Source organism: Acipenser ruthenus, chromosome 47, assembly GCF_902713425.1.
Source record: "Acipenser ruthenus chromosome 47, fAciRut3.2 maternal haplotype, whole genome shotgun sequence".
Classification (NCBI taxonomy): domain Eukaryota; kingdom Metazoa; phylum Chordata; class Actinopteri; order Acipenseriformes; family Acipenseridae; genus Acipenser; species Acipenser ruthenus.
In genome coordinates this window covers 2,485,927-2,511,743 of record NC_081235.1, presented here as the reverse complement: position 1 = coordinate 2,511,743, position 25,817 = coordinate 2,485,927, and the positions used below count along the sequence as shown (strand labels likewise).

The 25,817-nt window shown below is 38.8% G+C and overlaps 1 protein-coding gene across 3 annotated transcripts in view; it reads left to right on the top strand.

The window, feature by feature from the left end:
* The first annotated feature begins 213 nt into the window (after nt 1-213).
* Nucleotides 214-25,817, top strand: part of LOC131721075 (CREB-regulated transcription coactivator 1-like) — a 59,567-nt gene continuing 33,963 nt past the window's right edge. Inside the window, exons 1-7 of one of the 3 annotated variants that reach the window (XM_059014233.1) lie at nt 214-820; nt 16,122-16,238; nt 16,701-16,840; nt 18,124-18,183; nt 19,050-19,144; nt 19,866-19,951; nt 20,575-20,618. In XM_059014233.1, coding sequence (XP_058870216.1) covers nt 695-820; nt 16,122-16,238; nt 16,701-16,840; nt 18,124-18,183; nt 19,050-19,144; nt 19,866-19,951; nt 20,575-20,618 — 668 coding nt within the window. In that variant the 5' untranslated portion in view covers nt 214-694. The remainder of the gene's footprint in view (nt 821-16,121; nt 16,239-16,700; nt 16,841-18,123; nt 18,184-19,049; nt 19,145-19,865; nt 19,952-20,574; nt 20,619-25,817) is intronic. The other 2 variants (XM_059014234.1, XM_059014235.1) reach the window with 2 other exon arrangements.

Sequence of the window (25,817 nt, the reverse complement as noted above, 5' to 3'; positions counted from 1 at the left end):
TCTGTGTACTGGTATTTGAGTGCACAGAAATATATACTACGGGAGAAAGAGGGTAAAGACATCGATTTATCAAAATTAGTATTAAAGTGTGAATTATCGTAAAGCACCATAAACAAGCGTTTGTCAATTTGTTTCATTCGGATAATAGAACCAGTAGCCTTTATATGTATTGATGTATTTATAATTTATTGACATTAAATTAATAAAATCAGTAGTTACATTATACAACATTGGATAAGGAAATCAGCTGCTTTTGGTGCCAGTAAAAATCCTACTGGTGACTATTGCAGCCTGGCTCGTGCAAAATAAAAAATATTACCGGTAAAACATGAACTTCACAACCGCACATTTATTTCTCATTTATAAAAATGTTTTACTATTGTAATCAATTTCGTGGTTTTGTGAATGGTTTCTTTTGTGCTCATTATATAGAGAATAACGCTAACGTGTATAATTCACCTGTGGCAGAGCTGGAGACATGAGTAAATCACGGTTCAGGGGAAACAGACTTCAAAAAACAACTCCACGTCTCGTAATATTTAGTCAAAAAAGTTATTATCAAATCATGACAGCCGCATTCATGAAATTACTGTAGTGTATTCAAACAGTACCGAGCGTCCTCATGACAGCGTGGTGACGTCGCCGACGCGCTGCTACGTCCCCGCAGAGGGAAAGAGGAGGAGAAGAGCGGAAGATGGCGACCTCAAACAATCCACGGAAATTCAGCGAGAAAATCGCTTTACATAACCAGAAACAGGCCGAGGAAACGGCGGCTTTCGATGAGGTGATGAAAGACCTGAGCATCACCAGAGCGGCACGGGTAAGCGGCCATGTCAATATTTCCAATTATTTCTGCTCGGCACGCACATCGGCACCGTTACCTTGGACAAGAAGGTAAACAATAACAAGCAGCCGGTCACTCGGTGTCAGTATCGATCGCAGGGGTCGAGGCAGAGCCGACACATGGACGCGGACGCATTAGGTAAAGTACAGGTGCCGTTTGCATCGCGTGCACCTGACTCGGTGTTATAAGTTCAATAGACGCATGCATGGGATTGTAATGGCAGGCTGGCAACTGTGTGACACCAACTGACAGCTCCACTCATTCCGCAGGAAAACTGGAACAAACACAAGATTCATCTACCTTCCAGAGAAAGACACGGGCACAGTTAAAGGGTGCTCAGGTCTGACTGGTGTCGTTTTGAAGAAAAAACAAAACAAAACCGTGAACATCATATACCCCGCAGCCAGAGTATATAGACTTTTCAGAATACGTTATTTATTTTATTTTATTTTTTTTATCAATTTAAATGAACTGATTTGTTAAAATGTTGCTAGACTAACCCAATTTACGCCGCATACGTTTGGAGTACACACGCTTTTTGTATTGTAGTTTTGCTGCATTGCCTTGATGAACACTGTATTTTTTATGAATGGGCGGTTAAGGGATTCGCTAGTGTTGCAAGGCTGAACGGAGCAAGTTGCTGTTTGGATAACGTGATCGTTGAATCGTATAAACAGCATTGCACTGCAGGTTCATTCGTGTGAGTGTAACACTTTTGTATGTTAAAACGAGTACAGTTTCTTGAACTTGGAAGCAAATGAGGGAATTGGACCAAGTCGATGTCTGTTACCTGTCAGAAAACACATTGGTTGACCACAGTTTCACTAGTGTTGTTAACACAAATCTCCACTATCGCTTGTGGTATCTCAAAATCGTAATGATGTTTGCTTTGGTGCTGTGTGTGTAATTCTGATTATTATTATTATTATTATTATTATTATTATTATTATTATTATTATTATTATTGGTAGAGAAATCACTGCTGTGCAAACCTACGCGTGAATTATGAGTGCAAAATGTGGTCTTACTACTGAAGGGGCAACAGATTGTCTAAGAATTGTGCTAAGATGTTACTTGTAGTTTTCTTCTGTGCAAACTATTCCAGTTCACTGCTTTGAGTTCAGTTTTTTTAAATCTCAATCCATGGAAAGGGTGTGTTTCATCAAGAGGTAGTTTTAAAGCATGTTGGTCGTATTAAAGAGGTTTGGCACTGCTGGTGTCCGCCTTCAAATTGAATAAAGGGGTGGCCTTAATATTAGAGGCGGTTTATGTTGCTGTCAATGGGAGCACAACACAGTGCCCTTAATTGTGTGGCTTTATTGTAATAACCTGGTCTTATCTGAATGTGAACTCCAGAATAGGCTTTTCCAGTGCAAGTTAATGTGAGCTGTCTGAATATGAAGCCACCTGCTTTAGACAGCTATACATGTGGGAGCCCCTTTGGCAGGTTACTTCAGGTTCCACTTTATATAGGATGCTATGCATGTGGTAAATGTATATACTGTAGTTACTGCTGCAACGAACATGGCTTTATCATGTTGGAGTGTTTTGAAAGAACGTTCTTTTATTTTAACTTGGATTGGAAACAAAATCATAATGTGTACCATATTACATTAAAACAAATCTCCAGGAGTAAAATGAACCCTGTACCCCATCACCTCCATCACCTATTAAAGAAAGGAGAGACACAGTACAATGTGTTGTTTAAAGGGGAGGCACGCTCCTGTACTGTACAGTGTGTGTTTAAAGGGGAGGCACGCTCCTGTACTGTACAGTGTGTGTTTAAAGGGGAGGCACGCTCCTGTTCATTACAATGTGTGTTTAAAGGGGAGGCACGCTCCTGTTCAGTACAATGTGTGTTTAAAGGGGAGGCACGGTCCTGTACAGTACAATGTGTTGTTTAAAGGGGAGGCACGCTCCTGTACAGTACAATGTGTTGTTTAAAGGGGAGGCACGGTCCTGTACAGTACAATGTGTTGTTTAAAGGGGAGGCACGCTCCTGTACAGTACAATGTGTTGTTTAAAGGGGAGGCACGGTCCTGTACAGTAGAATGTGTTTAAAGGGGAGGCACGCTCCTGTACAGTACAATGTGTGTTTAAAGGGGAGGCATGCTCCTGTACAGTACAATATGTTTAAAGGGGAGGCACGCTCCTGTACAGTACAATGTCGTGTTTAAAGGGGAGGCCCGCTCCTGTACAGTAGAATGTGTGTTATAATTCAGACATTGTTAATGCATTGGTTTACACAATCTTTTTGATATAAGCATTTATAAATGCTGTTATAGGAACAGACATGTCTTTCCTCTGTTTGTTCGAATATTTTTTGTCCCAGCTCTATGTACTGTATATTTTAAGCTTTACTACTTTTTAGTATTTAATAGAAAGTGTTTGTGACATTTAAAATTACTTTTAATTGACTGCTAACCAAAGCCATGAAATCCTGAATTTGTGGAATATTTAAAAATTGCTGGAACACATTTTATTTAATTGGAAAAAGAAGTTTTACACACTGTAATAGTAGTATTGGTTGTTTTAGATTATGATTGGTGCAGGTCTTAGTAATGTGACTGGGATTCAGACAATACTACCATTGCATAGCAGTTGGATCCGTTCCAGGGTTTCTGTTAGCCTTTTCGTAACCCTCCACTGGTTTTAGGTTAAACCACAAGCAACATTCATTTTACAGTCACACCCATTGTTTATTGTCACCACATTGAAATGTCCCGGACAGAATATCAGGGGGGTCAGCGGTGACAAGCTGTTGATAATGTCACATAGGTTCTTATCACACTGGGTAATATCTCTCACATTTAATCAGCATACAACAGATTCACACTCCTCTTAATATCACTTTGTGCAATAAAAGCATAAGATCTGGAGCTGTACGTGGAAGTAAGATGCTGTTCAGTGACATTTTCTGATTAATGATGAAGTACAGTCGCACATACTGCAGGTTTACAGCTTTCTTATGTTAATTATGTTTTGTAAATGTACAGTATAGTTGACTGTATATTAAGTTCATTTTAAATATCACAGGTTTTAGTAATGGTTTTTAAAACAGAGTTGTACTTTTCAAATGTCATCTTCTTAGTTCTTGCTTTCTTTTGCAATCATTGAGTGGTTCTAGTTGCCATTACTCAAGTACTATATATTAGTGATGCAATCAACAACCTCATTTCTTAATCGATTATGACATATGTATTTATCGACAACAAGTGATGCATCAACAACATTTTAATTCTCAAAATCAAGAACAAACATTACGATTTTTATCTGAAGATTCAATAACTAAAAATGGTTTGGACAATAGTTAAACAGCAAAGCACAACTTGCATTTGAATGAGAACTCATTTGATATAAATAAATAAATACATCCTCACCATTTGTAACTTGTAAGACATTAATAATAATAAAAAATCAATACTGTTTTATTTATATTTATTTATTTATTTATTTTGATACCTCTGTGTTGAAGTGCTTTCACCAAGTTCTGGTTGCCTGTCGCAACAAAAGTCTGTTCATAGAAGTAAGAGCCAGTGCCATCTAGTGATCTGCCACTTTGGCTTCCATTTTGCTGGCAGTACCCAGCAGTGCTCAGTGATGCTGGCACTTACTAACACACTATTTGATCAAACCTGAAGATCTGGAACTGAAGAGAAGCTTCTGAACTCACAGTCAAAGGACCTTAACTCAGACTCTCACACAATAATTCCAATGAGAAGCACTCTGAATGTTTGCAAACATAAAAAGGTTGGGGGACAGTACAAAAGAAACTATCAAACAAACATATCATCTATTTTTTAAATTCAAACTCTAACCCCCGTCTACAAAATACTTTATCCTGGAGATACCTTCTCCAGGATGAGACGCTGGAGCTGCATTCATTTTAAGCTGGTAAGTACAGCTCACCAGCTGCTTGCATTTCTTCTCTAAATAACATTTTGGCTTACTTTTTCTGTCCATCAGGGGCTGATACAAAAAGCAATGATCCAGAACTTTATATTTTATTTACTCCAAAAAAAAAAACCCAACAACAAAAGCTACAACATGCATATTGCACATTTTCCATTTAAAAGTAACAGGGATTTCCGCACTGTGTTTCACAGATAGTGAAGGTTAGGTGGTACAGCGTTAACAAGATGCAATGCGGGATGCTGCAGCTGTCACTGAATAAAAAGATGGTTTTCATAAACTCGCGTCTCGTTTATATAGATTACATTCCAAAGTACTGTGATCTGTTTGGAATAAATATTTTAGTAACAACCCTGTATGTTAAACTTGCTTTAGGCTCCTTTTAAAAGTAGAAGAAATCTGTTGTCCAAAATTAAATCATTCTCTCGCTCATTCAAAATTTTAGTTTAAAAAAAAAAAAAAAAAAAAATGTAATTCGTTGTCCATTTTAAATCACATTTTTTTGATACAATGTGCAAAAATCTCACTTTCAGCACTAAGTCACACTAGCACCAAAACACAAACTAACAGATCTGAACAAGAATAACACAGTTTACAAGCACACATTATTTACAGAGTACATCCCCTTCCCCAGTCTCCTCTTCAGCTACAGAAACCCCAGCTTTTTGCATTGTTTGCTGACTGACAGAATTCCAAGCATGCTTTAGCAAGCGCACAGCATCTCGCAGAGACATTTTATTTACACTGAATTTTCGTGCTGATGCGCATCACTTTTCTCTCTCCAGCCATGCTTGCTGTTGCAGTTGGTGCTGTTTTTTCAAACTATAAACCCGACACTGTACAGGGATTAAATAGCCAAGATATAGTACTGGGGTAATCGCTCAGTAACAAGGTGCAAACAGTTGCTTGATCGATTAACACGGTATAAACAATGCCTTTGTTATTGAAATCAATGGGAATGGCAAACGCTATTTGTCCAATATAAACAGCTGACTGAAATAACCCTGTATGGTGTAAGTGGTGGATACTGTATATCATTATAAAGACCAAACTAGTAGCATCGACACAAATGTACCACTGCTCGACTCATGACATTCTACCCCACTGTTCATTTAGGTACACCTACCCTCTGCTCCTGTTGGTGTTTCTGTTCCTGGAGGCTGTTGTTGTTATTTTTATTATTTATTTCTTAGCAGATGTCCTTACCCAGGGCGACTTAAAGTCATAAACAAAAAATACATTTCAAGAATCACAGCACAAGTATTAATACAAATAAAATGCTTTGACATGTTTATGTTTTTAATCTGTTAAAGATAGGTTCCCTTATAAAAGTTTACCCCCAATTTTCATGATATTTTTGCAGTTTTCCCATGCATTTCCAATGGCTATGCATTTTGCATATTATGTTGCATTAATTTTAACCATGCTTTTATTACAGTTTTTCTAATTTAAAACTAAATAATGTAATCAAAATGAGGGCCGATTTCTAAGTAAGTTTTAAATCATTGAAATAATGTAGGATGCTCTTCACATGTTTGAGGTGAGTGTATTATGATTATTATTATTATTATTATTATTATTATTATTATTATTATTATTATTATTATTATTTATTCCTTAGCAGACGTCCTTATCCAGGACGACTTACAGTCGTAAACACAAATACATTTCAAGAATCACAGTACAAGTAATAATACAATTAAAAGCAAGATAAAATACAATGACTTCAGTTCTAGTAAGTACAAGTATATGACAAAATATGATTCAATATCGGAGCAGATAACAGTGTCAGTGATAGTTACATCAAGATACGATTAAATGCAAAATACTACAGATTGAATAACACTAGTGGCAGATTACAGTACAGTACTCTGTAAAGTACAGGATTAAATGCAGTAAAATAGGGAGCAGATAAGTGCAAGTAAAGCGCATTAAGGAAGAGTGATAAAGTGTCCAGAGGGAAAAGAGGAGTTCTACAGGTGCTGTCTGAAGAGGTGAGTCTTGAGGAGGCGCTGGAAGGTGGTCAGGGACAGGGCAGTCCTGACATCTGTAGGAAGGTCATTCCAACACTGAGGGTGGAGAAGGAGCGTAGAGGAGGTACAGACAATCTTCTAGTGCAGGCGTGTAGGGAGAGATGATGGTCTGGAGGTAGCTGGATGCAGTCTGGTCAAGGCATCTGTAGGCGAGTACAAGTCTTGAACTGTATGCGAGAGGTGATCGGGAGCCAGTGGAGTGAGTGAAGCAGTGAAGTTGCGTGGGAGAAGCGAGGCAGAGAAAACACCAGGCGAGCAGCGGAGTTCTGGATGAGCTGGATCGGATGGCTGGCGGACGCAGGGAGGCCAGCCAGGAGGGAGTTGCAGTAGTAGTTTTACCATGTTTTGATTGGTCGATAGACCTATCAACAAGCAATATGCATGCTAACACAAGTCACAATGTGTAACCACACTTGTACAATGTTTCTTTGAGTTTCGAGACACAGTGTAGTTTGAGCTTTGTTAAAAATGGCAAAAAGAAAGAAAACAGATCTTCACCTTTGTGGAGAGCTCTGGATTTCCACATTGCCTCAGATGCAACGAACGACTGGCTTCAAACAAAAAATCTAACTTACACCTACATCTCATGACAAAACATTTTGCATTTGAAGTGAAATACCCAGAAAGTGCGACGCGGAAAAAGGCCTGCGAGGAGCTGCAGAGAAAAATGAAAGCAGGGCAAAGTAAACTGTTGGCGTGGTTTAAAGGTAGACGTTTAACTTATCTTTAGAGGTCGTTCACAATGATAAGCCTTTCACTGATGCAAATATGTAAAGAAATGCTCAATATAGCCAAGGATTTATTTGAAGAATTACCCAACAAAGACCAAATCTTGCAGCAAATACAAGATATGCTTTTATCTGCATAAACAGTTCATGATCAAACTGTGAAAATGGCAAATCAGGTTGACAAGCAGCAATTAAACAACAAGTTTTGCAATGGTTGAGTCAGCAGGTGTTTGTGATGTTGCACAGCTGTGTATTCTTGGGCGGTATATATGCAGCAATGTAGTAGGAGAAGAAATGCTTGCAATTCAGCGAATGAAAAATCAAACAAGAGGCGAAGATATACCAAATGCTGTGCTGGATTTTGTTAGTGAGAAGCAGATACAGTTAGGGAAACTTGTTTCAGTGTGTACACACAGTGCACCTGGCATGATGCGTAAACACAAAGGATTTGTTGCTCTGTTGTCAGAACAACACAAACGGCCCATTTTAAGTTGTTTTTCTGTGCAGCAGGAAGCACTTTGTGCCTAGTCATGTGGAGTGGAGCTGTGTGATGTGATGGCATTGGTTGTGCGTGTTGTCAGTTGGGTTTTTGCTTGAGTGTTCAGTCATCGTCAGTTCCAGGCCCTGTTGGATGAAGTGGATTGTGAGTATCCACGACTTTCGATGCACAACGATGTATGCTGGCTGTCCCTGGCATAGTTTTAGCTCGCTTTGCTGCCTGCTTGAAAGAAGTAAAAACATTCCTAAAAATGAAAGGTATCACAAAGTCTGAACTTCTAGACTGTGAATGGCTACTCAAGTATTAATATCTTGTGGACATTACAGATAATTTCAGTCAACTTAATGTCAAACTGCAAGGGCAAGTGAACACTATCCTATCTCTACAGCAGGTGGTTTTTGCATTTTAATCCAAATTGAATCTGTTAATTAGTGACATCGAGACTGGCAGACTGACTCGCTTTGTTTTGAACGATTTGAGATGCATGCATGGAAGACGATCCTGGCAACAGTCTGGATCTGCAACAGCCTGTGGCATTCACATCTGATCCGTTTATGTCCTTCAAGTCTCGCCTTGTGGACTCACCAGCATTGCGTCTTGTTCAAGTTTATGATTCGCCCCCATGAAGCTTGTGTGGAACAACTGGAGCTGACGGTGATTCCAGGCATCTCAATTAGAGATTCAGAGCCAAGTTGTTGACTTCAAAGAGTCAGACATTGGGTTGAAAAGTTTTGCACACCAAATGCAAATCTGTAAACCCTAGCTCGGCAATGTGCATAACTGCACAAACTCACTGATATGAAGAAACTGGAGCACGAACGACCTCATGAACTTCCACTTACATACAGCACAATGCTCTCTTAACAGTGTTTGGCGTTTCCCACTTGAATCATATGAAAAACAACCTGCACTCAAGATTGACAGGAGAAAGTGAATGTTTGCATGAAGCTAAACTTGACCAGCTATGAACCAGATTTCAAATGAGCGAAACCATGCAGCAGCAGAATTAAAGCTGCTCACTGTTAGCACAATAATCAATTTACATTTCATTTTTTAATTTGACATTATATTTTTTACATTGCACTTAAAAGTACACAAAATATGTATATGTAAAAAATATATATATATTTGAAAAGTTGCAAAATCAAAAAGAAAAATGTAATGTAGGTACACAAAAATGTGAATAATTGATTTTAAAAAAATATATGATAACAGGAGGTTTCCGACAAGTCCTTCTTCATGTGGATGGAAAAAGCAGTGCTGTAAACAAGCTGTCATAAGCAAGTTGTCTTTCAAAAGAAAAGCTCTGGAGGATGGTGACTTCAGAGCAGATTGTTAATATATATTAGGGCTGTCAAGTGATTAAAAAAATGAATCTCGATTTAATCTTGAGATTTAAAAAAATTCATCTCAGTTAATCTTGGTTTGAATCGCATATTTAATTGAAACAATTACTGCATCCATCTCATTTAAGTTTGCTTTACTGATGCTATTTTAATGTTGGAATGCATTTTCTATTGTTTGGCCAGGTTACAGTATTTGCACTGTTCAGATTATTGTATTAATGTTATCAGTGTAGAATTAATACAGCAGAAATGATTCGTTGGAACTCTGTTTTGTACTGCGCAGCTAATGCAATTGTACCTTTAACTGGAAGACGTGGCTGCTGAATTGAGCAAGTTTCATTGAGCTCTGTATTCCAGTGCTGTAACTAAAAGCAACAAACCTGTGCCAAGGAAATAAAGAATATTGAAGTGAGAAATCTCATTTGGACATTGTTTATACACTTCACGGTCCCGGCTGGCTCCTCTGAAGAGAAAACAAACTGTACATTGTTTTCCTATTTCTGGATTCTCTTTATAGTTTTATATTTACAATCCAGCATTGTTGTTAAATTGTTTGAACCAACTTCTAAATCACAATGGAGTCAGTTTATTATTGCATTTACAATTATTAGTTTCAGTTTCCTTTACTCATAAACTGATGTTTTTCACTGCCGTTTTAAATAATAATAATTGTAAGTTCTCTTAATATGAAATTGCCTAAATAAAACAAAACATTCACTGAGTAATGGTTATATCCTCCATAATTATAAATAATATCTTATAAAAAAAAAAAATTAAAAAAATGTGGTTATTGAAATGAAACCAAGCTACAATGTTAACGGGTCGGCAGCTATCCAACAGCACTGGTTATAGCATTGTAGCACTGAGCTTGATTCAAGGGTTTGCAGCGATCCTGAATTTCTAAAAGAGTACTTCATTTGTTGTTGCTTTGTTGTTGACTGTACTGTAGCAGAAAAGTGTATTTTAAGAAGTGAAAGCATGTTTAGCATGCAGGTGGTACAGCAGACTAGAAGCGCTTCTGTGATACTGAAACTCACTTTGACAGTAGATAGAAGTAACCCTCTTTCTATCCAGTGAACCGTCAGAAAATGTTTAAAAAATAAACGTCCCGTCCTTTAGTTTGAGTGCTTTGCTACATAATGTGGTTCCATGAAACTAAAATGGTGGTGCAGGAAATGAGTTAAGGTATGCTAAGAGGGACAAACTAGTAAAGGCCATTACATGTAACACCACACAGCAGTTAAACTAGGCACTCTCATGAGACGATCGCTTCTTAAGTATACTGTAGTAAAATAGGACTCTGCAGCCTTGAGTAAACATAATTGTGATCATATAACAAGCTGCTTACCCACGAGGACTTGTTGTGATGTATTGTCCTCAGTGATTGAGCAGCATCTGTATACTGTATTTAAACTCCTGATGCGCAGAGGCACGCTTTTGCTAATTGTAATCATAACTGTCTGCTTTTAAGAATCAACGAGCTTATAAGAATCAAATAATCCTGGACGGATGTCATTCTTATAAACGGAGTGCACTGTATATATATATATATATATATATATATATATATATATATATATATATGTGTGTGTATTTACACACATACAGGCTGGCTCAAATCAGGTCGCCCGGTCACCAAATGCGACCTTCAATTTTAATATGGCCAGTAGATTTTACCATAAAGTCCCCATGTCGGCAACTAAGCATTTACAGGATTTACAACAGAACTTCAGTTCTGTAATAAAGGCTATCTGCTTCACTGTCAGAATCTATACAGTACTGTCAATCTCACAGTGCAATCCTTTCGTGGGATCAGACCCCTTTCCCTATTTCCATAGTAACATGCACCAGCCTGAAGTTAGGGTAGAACAGCGTAAATTATCATTCTGAATTCATTCTGCGTTGTCTGCAGTTTGGAAGAGACAGCTATTGCCACTTAAAAACTTAAAAACTTCCAAAGCAAGTAGATTCCCCTTACCCCAACAACAGCAAGGGACGAAAGGAGTGTTGTGGTGTTTAGGCTGCCTTACGGCACAGACAGGGTGGGTTAAAATAACTGCACAGCTTTTATAAAAACTCTCCGTGTTGCAGGAGGGCTGCAATGCTACAGGCCATTGCGTTTCCCCGACTCGCTCGGCTGATCAGACTGCACAGGAAATAAAAAATAAATAAAAAACATTTTCTCAAAATATCTCTTACTTACCCTGAATAAAATGTCAAAGAAACTGAAGCAACAATCAAATTTATTTGCATTTGGATTTGGAAAATCTACATCTGGCCAACTCCATGAAAATGAGATTGTAACTGAAGAGAGGAGGAGGAGCTAACAGAGTGTTAGTATTTTAGCCAGTAACTGAAAAATAAAAACGTGTTCACTTCCATGTATTTGTCTTCCCTGGCATTTGATTAATACAGTTCTATTTCCTGGCATTTTATGTATATAGTTACCTGGCATTTTATGAATATTTTTCACTCGCTGGTGCGCGGTAAGCCGAGAACACCCTGGCCGACCGGCACTCGGCCAATTATGCGCTGCCCCCTGGAAGCTCCCGTCCACGGTCGGCAGTGGAATAGCCTGGACTCGATCCGGCGACGTCCAGGCTATAGAGCGCATCCTGCACTCCACGTGGAGCACCTTTACTGGATGCGCCACCCGGGAGCCCTCCCGAATGCATCGTTGATTGAGAACTCAAGTGGTTGGTTTACCATTGTGCAGCAAAGGCTTTTGAGGTAGCAATAACATGGCTCCAACACCTTAGCTGTTTTGTGAATTAAAGACAATGATGGCTGAGATTAAAAACTACATTTGAATACCATGTGTGTACTATAAACAGACACTACTTAACAGAAAAAGAGCGATCGCTCTCACTTCATAAAAATGTCTGTCTGTCTGTCTGTCACGTGGTGAACGTGGTAACTTATTTTCACTTATCATACACTCCTAGCCTCTTATAGACAATTTGGATTACATTTGGCTAAACTATAAAGACCGGTAACAGTATTTGTTTTTTTCATTGTTAGTGCAGTAGTGACGACAATGTTTTTTTTATGTACGTATGCATGTCAAATGCAGACAGAATGAAAGTAGGAGAAACTATGAATGATTGTTTTTCTTTGTACTTCAGAATCTGTATTGTGGATGGATCTGTATTATAATAACTGTAAATACATTTGCTAAATGATTAGGAAGTGGGTTTTTTTTTTTTTTTAATATATAAGCTGATTTTATATATACAGTTGTAGTCAAAAGTTTACATACCCCAATGGAAATGTGTAAGTTTTAGAAATTTCTCAAACAAAGAATTTTAGGAAAAATCTTTTGCAGTAAAAGTTTTGCATCTGTGGATGAAGAAAAAAAAGTTACAAGAACTAGATGTCTACAGTTATTTATTTCAGCAGTTTTTTTTAGCAAAACTCAAAAAATGCCAATTCAAAAGTATTCATACCCTTTGATGCTATGATTGTATTGTCTACAAGGTGCTAGAAATGTCAATATGATAATGCAGAACCTAAAGTTTAGAAAATGCTGGATTGTAGGTGAACATTCTTAGAAAGTATAAAAGGGTTAGGCATAGGATGATTGCTGTCATTACCAATAAGTCAATATGGGAAAAAAGTAAAGAGCTATCTGAAGACCTTCGGCAAAAAAATATTTGTTGTCATAAAGCTGGATACAAGAAGATTTCCAAGCATTTGAGTATCCCAATTTGAACTATTGTTTCTACTATCAAGAAGTACAAGACTCATGGTACTGTCACAACGCTCCCTCGGTCTGGAAGAAAGAAGGTTCTTTCACCAAGAACAAGTAGAAGAATTGTGAGGAAGGTTAATAACAATCAGACATTGACTGCCAAAGATATTCAAAGTGAATTGGCTGCAAGTGGGACTGGGGTTTCCATTTCAACCATAGGTCAAGTATTGCATGGTGAAGATCTCAATGGTCGCAGGCCAAGGAAAATATATATATAATGTAATTCATTAATGTTTGTATTGTTATGTAACCTGTTGATATTTTCATTACAGTTGTTTGCTGTTGTACCAAGTGGTGAAGTTGGTTAAGTTGAGTGTAATTACTGTAGCTTCAATAATTAATGTTACAGTTTTAAAAAAAAAAAAAATCAATAAACCACTTATGGGGGAAATCCATGTTCATAAAGAAAAGGGCTTGTAACCAGGAGGTCCCCGGTTTAAATCCCACTTCAGCCACTGACTCATTGTGTGACCCTGAACAAGTCACTTAACCTCCTTGTGCTCCGTCTTTCGGGTGAGACGTAATTGTAAGTGACTCTGCAGCTGATGCATAGTTCGCACACCCTAGTCTCTAAGTCGCCTTGGATAAAGGTGTCTGCTAAATAAACTAATAATAATAATAATAATAATAATAATAATAAATATATGTGTGTGTGTATATATATATATATATATATTACACACACACACACAAACACACACTGCTTAATTATTAAAAAAGGAGGTCAAGTTGTTCAGACACACCCTGTTATACAGGCCTGAGCAGAATTCCAGGATTCAGGCAATGACAGCTGTGGAAAAACAAGTGGAACAGGGTCTGTTTGAGTACATAGAGTGCAACCCAAGCTCCATTTCTTACCTCATGTTAGCACTAGCATTAGCACTGATCCGCATTTGGACTGATTTATTGCTGGTTTTGTATTCTTCCATTCATTTGTTTCAGGTGTAAATAATAATAATTAAAAATATATATGCTATCTCCGGTGTAGTCCAATTATTTTTTGCGAAGGTCCACAATTCTTGGTCACAGCAAGGTCAAGATCCAGAGTAACATTTACACTCCTCTCCCCAAACCCACAAACACACAGCTGCACAAATATAGTTATTACACATGCTGTTGGTTTCACAGTTTTTTGTGTTTTTTTGGGAATAGATTTTTTGCATAATTGCTTTCTCTTTTCCCTCCTTGCTGTTGTGTTACTGATAACATTCCCTCACAGAACTGTAGAACTATTCTTGTATGTTTCTGTGTAACAAAGCGAGTCTGTGTGGTCCAGTGGTTAAAGAAACAGACTTGTAACCAAGAGGTCCCCGGTTCAAATCCCACCTCAGCCACTGACTCATTGTGTGACCCTGAGCAAGTCACTTCACCTCCTTGTGCTCCGTCTTTCGGGTGAGACGTAGTTGTAAGTGACTCTGCAGCTGATGCATAGTTCACACGCCCTAGTCTCTGTAAGTCGCCTTGGATAAAGGCGTCTGCTAAATAAACAAATAATAATAATAATAATAATAAAATACAAATTACTGTGCTTTCTCTTTCAAGTGAATTACAAATAAAATAAACGCATCTTTATAGATAATTTAGCAATTTTACATTCAGTGCATTTAAAACAGGCTAATACTCACAGTAAATGGCAGGTCCTCAAGAGTCCTGAGTTACAGGAGAGCTATACTGAGGTACATGCAAAGATTTACATCAGAACAGAACGCTCACATCAATAATATTTATAATGCTAATATTGCAGAACGAACACACACACACACATAATGTGATCTGCAGATACTTCGGACTGGAAACATTTTAATTGCATGTGTTGTAAGACTGGCTTGGACCGCAAAATATGTCATTTTGAATCTTTGCACGTAACACAATTTGGTGTGATATGGAATGATGCCATATCAAGGAGGTGAAATCTGTCAGTTGTGCTTCCATTGCTTGTAAAGTGTTTCGTACAGTGTGTGTAGTACAGTACAGTATTGTGTGCATTCCTGAGTGATGCGTATGCAACAGAATAACAAATACACGTGAACTCCTACAAGTTATTAATAAGAGCATATCATAGGTTATATTTTAATAAGCTTGGAAGAGCTACTTTTATAAATGGGCTTTGTAGCACTCGTATAGTTGCTGTCTTTGTCTCGGTGAAGAGTGATTTTTCTGAACTCAAACTATTTGCAAAACACGTCCTAATGACCGTTGTTTAATTGCTGTAGCCATAGAGGCGGCGCTTGCAAACCAAGCTGAAGCAGCCCAAGCACGCTACAGCAGTGTCATGTAACTATAGCTGCCGCTACTGTTGTATATTTAGTTTATTCATAGCACTCGCTGTTTATCTGCTACTGTACTTCCCATCACAACACCTGTTATACCCTCTGCTACCACACTCATAAGAACTGTCATGCTTTATTTCCAGTGTGAATGCAACATAAAGTATATAACCTGGCTGTCCGTTCAGAATGTACTGGTGGTCCGCCTGCCCCAGGTGCTAATTTCACAAAACTCTTTTCAGTGGATTATCAATGTAATTATATAAAGTGATAATGGCATTACTGATGTCTCGGGTCTCTGGGTTTATAGACTCCGGTGTTCCATTATTACCTTGCCGTTATCCCTTAAATACAATATATACATTCAGAAAATGTTCTATTAAAAAGCAAGAAAACTTTATTATTAAAAAGGCATAGCTTGAGGCATGCATCGTTTAAGGAGATCACGTGTTACTGGGTAGCAACTACATTAGCCTCCAAATACTGTAGGGTGATGAATTGATCAATGTTTAATTGAGGTTTGAAAAATAAAGACTTTTGTGATCAATAATTATTTCATCAATTTAATTATTGAGTTGTTTATGGCATCTAATTTTGCTTTTAAAAATTGCAACCAAAACTTAACGATGGGTTTGAATTAGTGCAAAATAAATACAAAAAATTGTTTGTCGAGGACCAGTTGTGCATCAGATGATCCGTTTCTTTTTCAACGCGTTTTGACTTCATGATATTTGTGTTCAGCTGCAGTTACAGAAGACTCAGTATTTACAGCTGGGACAGAGCCGTGGGCAGTACTATGGAGGATCCCTGCCCAATGTGAACCAGATCGGCAGCAGCACCATCGACCTGCCCTTCCAGGTGAGATGTGTCTCTGTCATGCACTTCACACAAACAAAAACAGCCTAAGAAAGGAGGCAAAGCAATCCGGTTTAAGAAACAGAGACTATATCAAATAATAATATGGGTCAGAATATATTGCCACACAGTAATGGGTCTCTTTGGTTTTGAGTTAGTAATGGACTCGTGGCTCCACCACTCATGCATTACGACTCATAACCATCTCAAAACATATTATTGTATGGTTATATATTCTGACCCATAAAACTATAACATTTAGAAATAACATAAAATACTGTACTACTATTATGGCTTCCGGTAGACTTTAGCAGTATCAGTTTGTAGTTGTAGTTAATTGAGGTTAACTATATGAAATAAAACTACACAAGGCATTGTTAGTTTAGGGCAATCACTTATCTGTAACCGGGTCAGAAATGGTTTGGATTAGCGAGTCCACTGTATTAATGTCTGTTGATGTTGCAGACTGCTTTCCAGACAGCAGGACTGGACACAAGCCGATCAACCCGACATCATGGACTGGTGGACAGGGTGTACCGAGACCGGAACCGGCTCAGCTCTCCACACAGACGCCCGCTGTCAGTGGACAAGCACGGGCGCCAGATATCCTTTCAGTGGGACGCTAATGCAAGGCTGCCTCCTTCCTGGGTGTTTACTGGATTCAGATACGCTTGGATGATAGTGGCGTTTATTAGGGGTGTAGTGATTCATCATGTACCGATGGGTCATGATGCTTTCATTCCACAATATATCACATCCTAATATTGGTATATATTGTGGTACAAGACCAAAAGCACAACATTGAAGTTCACCATGTGGTTCTTGAATGTGTGTTTTATAGCTGGTATGAATGCATGCTTTTCCTTACCCATTTATTTTTTAGTTTTAACAAAATAGTCCTTTAATAAGTGATCACATTTTGCATCATACAAGTAGCCCATCTAGACTATCACATGTATTGTGATACATATTGTATCGTTACTTGCATATCACAATACGTATCATGACATTATCGTAACCCCTATTGGCTACAGGGATTTAATCACGAAAATCTTCTTAATTCATATTTGAACACCCATTAATTGTGACCTTCTCCCTAGTTGCTAGTTCTCTCTCTCACACACTATTTTTCCCATTTTGCTTTTTATAAATACAATTTATGTATTTATTACAGCATTGTTAGTTATATGGCTAAAAGCTAAACTGAGATAGTTACTTTTTGTATTTTAGTTTTCTCTAATTAGCTGCAATTGGCATCTGTTTTTCAGCCTGTTCCTACACAGGAAGCCAGGAATCTATGCACTGACCTGTTGTAGAATCTGTCTGTGGGATTTGCTAGCCAGTGAAGTGAGAATCTACTTAAGTAGAAAAAGCTGGCAATGTTTTGTAGTGCTATTTCTGAGCAATTGTGATGCAACACCAAGAATAGAGCACACTCCCCAGAGGCGGTTATGCATCATTTATAGTCAAGCTTGTAACTGGGTCCTTAGCGCATCATTTCTAGAATGTCCAGCATTGTGTTCTGAATACTCAAGCCTGCAGTTCAGTTTCCAGCTCTATCCTCCTAGAGAAAGAAACATTATTTTTCTACACACAGAACATGTGTGTCCAACGCAGTACTGATTGTGTCTCAGTAGAGGATACACCATGACTGTTCCTGGAGTACTGTAGTTATGGCTGTCCTCATGAGTGAAATAAACACAGCACTCTTCAAACATTCATGCAAGTACAATGTATGGAAAGGAAAGTTCAGCCTAGATAAGCAACTGAATTTGGAGGTTTTTAAAGATTCTTCTACTGGACCTGGTTTAAATTGTACCTGTTGATTTTCCCCTCTGCTTTTTGAAGTGCTTTCTTGATTGCTGTTCCTTGACTGCTAGCCCCACATTGATAGCTGTCCCTACAGCTCTGTTTACCTGTCCCCCCCACCGGACACCAGCTGGAGAAGGTAAGCAATACCGACATTTTCACTTTTAAAAATATTGGTAAAGTAATTGTAGCTAATAAAATAATTCCATAAATCCAATCATTTATCACTTCTACAAACGTCTCCATTTTAAAAATAACATGTTATAGCACACATGGATTTTAATTTTAAAACATGAAATCTGGTCCTACTTCACATTAAAGGAAGCTCAGTTCCTGTGCCTTATTCTTGGGTTATCTGTTTGTACTTGTACTCCCTATGTCATTTCACCTCAGCAGTGTCTTCTGGGTCATATTACTGGCTGAAAACATGTCAGTCAATAGAGGAAGCAGCTGATTGGTTATTGACAGGAAAGAAGCCACTGAAAAGGTGGGGACAATTTCACTCTCCAGGTGAAATGACCCAGGAAGTGAAAGACAGTCAAGCATGGCATGTCAGGTTTGCTTTACCCTAGTATGGTACCAGATATCATGTTTTGAAATGAAAATACATGTTTGCTAGAACATGTTTTTTTCAAAACTACACATTTGAGACCTATAACATGAATAGATATGCATGTCAAAGAGGTTTTATGGAACTGTTTTGTTCGATACAATGACTTGCACATTTGCTAAAGAGAAGTACATAATAGTCTCCTAGTGAAGTAGAGGCATTACAACATTAGACCTTTTCCAAAACCAAATTCATTCTTCTAATAAAATATAATTGTGGGAGGTCATTAAACAAGGGCTCTTTTGAGTTATAATATGTCATACATTAGTCCTTTGTGGCTTAAAAGGCTGTGGGTCGAATGCTTAGTAGAGCTCCTGGTAATTAGTAGCGAAGGAAATTAGAACAAAAGAAAACGTGATTCCTTCTTAAACTGTGCAACCCCCTTGTTCCGGTAGGACCAATTCAGACTCTGCCCTGCATCAGAGTACCATGAACCCCAACCCACAGGACACCTTCACAGGAGGATCACAGGACATGCAGCACAAAAGAGGTAAGCTACTGCTGGAGATGAAATCCTCCTGCACTGCAATAATATCTGTCAATGCTAATCGATAAATCAGAGCCAATGTTATTGAGAGATAGAACAGGATAAAGCACATCGGTGCTCATTGTCAAATAATCAGAGTACACTATGTTTATTTCAGTTAAGTAGTCTTAAATAGTGTAATCTCTTTCTTGTTTAGATTCACTTTGTATATCATTTTCTGTTTGAGTCATCACATCACATACTCAGAAGTTTAAAGTGCCCCTCAATAGAGCTCTCCCATTCTAGTTCCCGAATAGAGCTCTCAGAATCACCTCCAAGTACATCTGGCACACCAGAGTGTAACCCTCAACCTGTACCCCTGCAACACTCTTCCCTTGTGGATGTAAGAATTTCTTGTCTGAAATACCACATAGAACAAATGTGCCATTTCTTACTTGCGCTGGGGGCAGTGTTGCAGGGGCACAGGTTAATGGTTGACTAGGAGGGTAGACATGATTCTGCGAGCTCTATTGAAGCCACAAGGTTGCTTTTATCACCAGGATGTGACGACTGAAAAAGAAAATGATACATTAGTTAGATAACAACTGATATTTTAAACCCATGCTAAGTAGGGGTAGAATTGGACTCCAGTAGTTGAATAGGACAAATAGGTTGACTAGTCACCACCAAAATCTTAAAATGTTTCTTGAAAGCTGCTCAATTTTGTTCGTCTGTCCCCCCACAGTGCTTTTATTAACAGTACCCGGCACAGAAGAAAATGAATCGGAGACGGACAAAACACACCCAAAGCAAATGTGGGACAACAAAAAGGTAGGCAGGCCTGTGCAGTCTGGAACACCAGTGAGTGTTGTTCCAATTATTTATTTATTTTTTTAAATTTAGTCGTTGCCAATTCGTTTTTTTTATTATTTTCTCCCCAATTTGAAATGCCCAATTATTTTTAGGCTCAGGTCACCGCTACCACCCCTGCGCTGACTCGGGAGGGGCGAAGATGAACACACGCTGTCCTCCGAAGCGTGTGCCGTCAGCCGCCCGCTTCTTTACACTCTGTAGACTCACCGTGCAGCCGCCTCAGAGCTACAGCGTCGGAGGACAACGCAGCTCTGTGCAGCTTACAGGCAAGCCCGCAGGCGCCCGGCCAGACTACAGGGGTCGCTGGTGCGCGGTGAGCCGAGGACACCCTGGCCGACCTAACCCTCCCTCCCCACCGGACGACGCTCGGCCAATTGAGCGCCGCCCTCTGGGAGCTCCCGTCCACGGTCAGCTGTGGAATAGCCTGGACTCGATCCGGCGACGTCCAGGCTATAGAGCGCATCCGGCACTCTGGCGAGTGCTTTTACTGGATGCGCCACTCGGGAGCCCCGTGTTGTTCCAATTTTTTAAGTTGGAATGATAATTGGCCAACTTCAGAGACATTGTTATTCTTTTTGCAGAATGTGTCGTCGAGGCCGAAGTCCTGTGAAGTCCCGGGAATCAAGTGAGTGTTCAGCCTGTACTTGTGTTAGCTCAGTGGGGGTACGCTGGCCTTTCTGTACTTGTGTTAGCTCAGTGGGGGGGAGGTACACTGACCTTTCACCTTTGGAAACTGGAGAGTGTTAGGAATGCATGTTTGGGAGCAGTTGCAGGTATCATGAAAAGGTCTTGCTCTTTATTCACTACTTGTGTTGATACTTGACCAGAAGGTCTGCACAGCAACCTGTAGTATACCAGCGGCTCTTGAATTGTGTGTACAAGTGATTCATAGTTGGTATGACTCCCCTTAACTCATCTTAAAGTATCTGTAGTTTACAAATACATGCATTTTCTCTGCCAGCACATCCATACTATAGGTCTCAAGTGTGCAGTTTTGAAAGATGAGAAAAAACAAAACTGAGTAATGTGTAAGCTAGAGTGCAGTTTACTCAATATATTAGACAGCTAATGATAATGGAGAGATGCGATAATGGAGAGCTGTGCTGCTCTGCATAGGAAATAAGTAATCACTGTAAAATCAGGATGTATTCAATGTAAATCAATGTATTCTCACTAACTAACCAGGAGTTATATGCAACGTGTTGCTGTCCTGTGTTTTTGCTTGAGCAAATTTCAAAGGCAGCAGCACCCCTGGTACTGTCGGTCACTCGGATGAACGCATTGTGTAGTTCATCCACAATTGACCGCACATCGTTTACTTTCATTACTTTTTTTTTCTCTGTACTGTTACAAAGCACAACATAACTGTAGTAGATTTATTCTCTTACCAAATTGCCATGACGTTGACCCGACTCCACATAGGGAGTGTGAATAACATGTGCGTGCAGCATGCGTTTTACTGGTATCTGGTATAGCAAATATGTATTTCCGTTTTAAAACATGATATCTGGTTCTACACTAGGTTAAATAAACCTCTGTTTGCAAGCCATTACACTTCCTGGGTCATTTCACCTGGAGATTGAAACTGCCCCCACCCCTTCACTGGCTTCTTTCCTGTCAATAACCAATCGGCTGCTTTCTCTGTTGGTAAGACATGCTTTCAGCCAATAGACCCAGAAGACACTGGGGTGGAATAACCAAGGAACAGACTCCTTTGAAGGAAAGACAAGCAAACTGAAATTTCTTGAATCTAGTGTGGTACCACATGTCTGCTTTAAAATGAAAACACATGTCTACTATAACTAGGGTGTCTGATTTTCGGGTTTTTACCTGATTTAACCCGATCTCACCCAAAATGCTTTTTTCTGCATTCGGGTTAAACCCGAAAACTCCCCGAATAGGCACATACTATATATGAATAAATGCATGTGCAGTTGTATGTGATTCACATGCAACAGAGCAGAACTGGCGCCGATGACGGTAAGATGATTTACCTTTTAGAAAAATGTGGCGGTTTAAGTTTTTGCTTTGTTTGCACACTTTTCTTCCCAGTTATTTGTTTTATGAGTGTGTGTTTAAGCCAAGAGCATTTAGATGTGACAGTCGATCGTTTCTCTTTGTAAAACAGCATGGAGTAAAGTTGTTTAGTTTTCCTGTATGTTCTGTGTGCAATTATACCTGCAACTCCACTACAAAATAAAACTTGATTGGAATGGAGAAATGCACCCATATACAGTATGTGTGTGTGTGTGTCTGAGAGAGAGAGAGAGAGGGGGGGAGAGACAGATGTCGTCAAAAGTTTGCATACCCCACTGTGTGGAACTATACATACGCTGGGGATTTAAACTGGTGACGACAACTTTGTTGTCAACACTGTGCTTAAGCTTTTGTTTATTTCTTTCTAAATAAAACCCGATTTCTACCTGAATATTTATTCTTTCTTGATTTATATATTAAAAAATCCACCGGATTTTTACCAGATTTTTAATTAAATAATTCTACCCGATTTTTAAAAAAGCATTCTGAAAATCAGACGTCCAAGCTATATGTGTTTCTTTAACAACTGCACATCTGTGACCTGTGTAGTTAATGGATGTGCAGAATGGGTGAGATTAATGCAGTTATTTTGTTATCTCGAATTATTTTAAGTTTTAAAGTCCATCAGGTTCTTCATTTATTACACAGTGCTCGAAGTAGCAACCAATTTGGTCGCCTTGGCAACCTTTTTTTACTGTAGGCGACTGTAAATATTAATTTAGGTGCCTTCAGGCAACCACCTTTCTGTTTGAATTTATTTTTACATACATACTTTTCACAACATTTTACAACAATATTTAGATGTTTTTCTTAACAAAAAAATATAGTATTACAGCACATTTCACTTTGCGCCTGCATAAAAATAACATTACGGTATCCTATGACTCCAGACCCACGCTCCATAGCTGGCTATAGGTCATAGCTGTTTTTTCTTTCAAGAAGACATTTTGTACTAGTCCTGCAGTAGAACTATGCTTTATTGAAGGCATCAAAGGGGTGTACTGTACTTTGATGCCTTCAATAAAGCATAAATTAACTTGAACAAAAAAACCAACACTACTACTACTACTACTACTACTACTAAATAATAATAATGATGAACATGCAGACCAGAGTGGTCAAGTCAGGTGGTAAAAATTGCAGCAAACGGACAGCGGAAAATACTCAAATGTATTACAAAACCAACTAACATACCATCAGAAGTTGAAAGCCGCAGCAGCAGCACAAATAAAGAGGAGAGTGAGCCAACTTCTGAAAGGGAAGCGCTCTCAACATCCAAGTCTTCGTTTTCTGAGCCGGTGAAATGAAAAGCTCAGCCATTATGGTGCCAACAGTTCAGCCGGGTAGTTCATCAAATCAGGGAAGTGCACTGCAGTTATTGTACGCAAGCAGGGCCACAGATTTTAATACTGATTTTATAGCAGGCTGTTCCTCTTTTAAGAAAGAGTCACTCATTAAAAATAACAGTAGTGCAAGACATGCAAAGGCTCAGCAGTATATTTCAGGAAAGCAAACGCATCCTACAGAGCGTAGAACCTCCATGTGTTTTCATCAAACGGAGTCAAACCGCAGCAAAGCACAGAAAGAGGATGTGCGCATAGAACTGATCTCCGCCTGTTTTATTGCAAAAGAAGAGCTCCCTTTCACAAAATATCACCCAGTGCTGGAGTTACAAAGAATGAATGGGGTGAATGTCAGCGCTACCTTTGCAAACGACAAAATGTGTGCTGAAATGATGGGCACCATTGCTGTACAAATGCAAAATTTACTCAAAACACAACTCTTAGAGTAATTGTTTTTCATTAATGGTGGATGGATCCACCGATGTCTCTGGTTCAGAAAAATGAGGTGGTCTACGTGCGACTTATCCAGGAGGGAAAGCCAAGAAACCATCTTGTTGGAATCCAATCTGTTCAACATGCTCGTGCAAATGGTACATTTCACACTTTCTGTTTTCATTTTATTTAGTAATAAATTCTATTTAATTTTGTGATATGGTATTATTTATTGCTACTGACACACACTCACACTACTTTAGACTGTTGAAAACATATTTCAAACGTATGTGGCTCATCATGCTATATTATCAGACAACACTACCAGAAGTACTAGAATTACAAAGTTACAGTTCATGTTGGATTGAACTCTGCAAACAATTAAAGTCGCTAAAAGCTTGCTTCTGTTACCGTTTCAGAATCGTTACTGTATGTCTATGCAGGCTGGATTTTTCTAACTTATTTTTACAAACTAAGACTGTAGCATATCTTACGCACTCATGCTTTAAATAGGCAACCATAATAGGAAAAATAGGAGCCTGCAGACTCCCAAAAATAAAAAGCTTACTTTGAGCACTGTTACATATTGTATAAGACCTGCCTGTTCTAATATTTAGTAATGTAAAAATATCTTTCAAAAATGTAATATATGATTCACATAGAGTGCAGTTCCACCTAACCCAGAGTCTCTGACAAGCAGAGCAGATAGCCAGGCACTGAGGTACTAAATGAGTTTCAAATTAAATCAAAGTACTGTCAATCTGAACTGTAGCTGGCCTGCAGGGCTGGATTTCTGTAAATCAAATGCTTCACTGGGGAATCCTAATTTGAGTTGTAAGCTCACCAGGCGCATTGTCCTCTTGCTTTTTTTATTTGATTACATCAACGATTTCCACAGGAACTGCAGGTCACCTGATTAGCAGCATGCTTTAAACTTTGCCATAATATTGTATCTCTTGCATGCTGATATTAAGGTCTTCAGCCACTAGCTCATACACTCTTCTTAAAGTGATTGTAGCTGGTAAATCGTTTTATAAAACCTGTTTTGCACTCGCTATATACACTGCCTGGCCACTTCATTAGGACGTGTCTACCCAATTGGATTTGGCACCGCCCTGGTGTAGGGCATGGTCTCCTGGTATAGCTGGGTACCTTGATTATGTTCTGTTGTGGGGAGTTGCTGTATTGAGGAACATTCTAAATTGGGGGAAAAAAAGGGGGGAAAACAATTGAACCCTCCTTTTTAAAGAAAGAAAAAGTCAAGACAAGACACAAGAAGATTTTTACAGAACAAATGAATCCCTAAACTCATTTGAATCCAGTACTATTTAAGCACTAGAACCCGAAGAAGAAATCTGTAGTCTGGCAAGGCCCTCCTCGTGCTGTGAAATGTCCTGAGCCGCACTCGTTTTTGTTTGCTAATGAATACAAACGTTTTCCTCAGTATTCCATGAATAATACGGTTAGCTCTGAATTCCATGTGCGCTTCTACTTACATGGAGCTGCTCTTCAGTTCAGGACCTCGTACACAAAAGTGAACATGGTTTGTGAACAGTTTGTAAAACATTTAAATAAATAAACTTCTTATTTTTTAATTCGGGTTTGAGTGCAGATTTGTGTATTTGTGTAAGTTTCAGTATTTACTGTTGGGTCCTATAATGTATTTGCAAAATAAATAAATAAAGTTGTAGTAATTAAAAATATCTCTTAGTCTACACGTGATTGTACTGTTTGTTCAGTAACTTGTTCACAGTGTATTTAAAGCCTCCTTCCTGGCTTTGTTAGAGAAGGGAGCACCGTCCTGTGTTGTTACTGTGATATGCTGAAATAACGTAGCTGAACGTTATCACTGCATCCAGTTTGATTTCTTCAACTCGTCGTTCAAACCAGAGACTTGTTGCTATTGTTGCTACTGTATTGCTGCCGACAGCAAACACTATTCTCTTTGCTATACTAAATTTAAATAGACAGCTTGAACGTGTAGGACAGTGGGGAAGCAGACTTTGTCTACA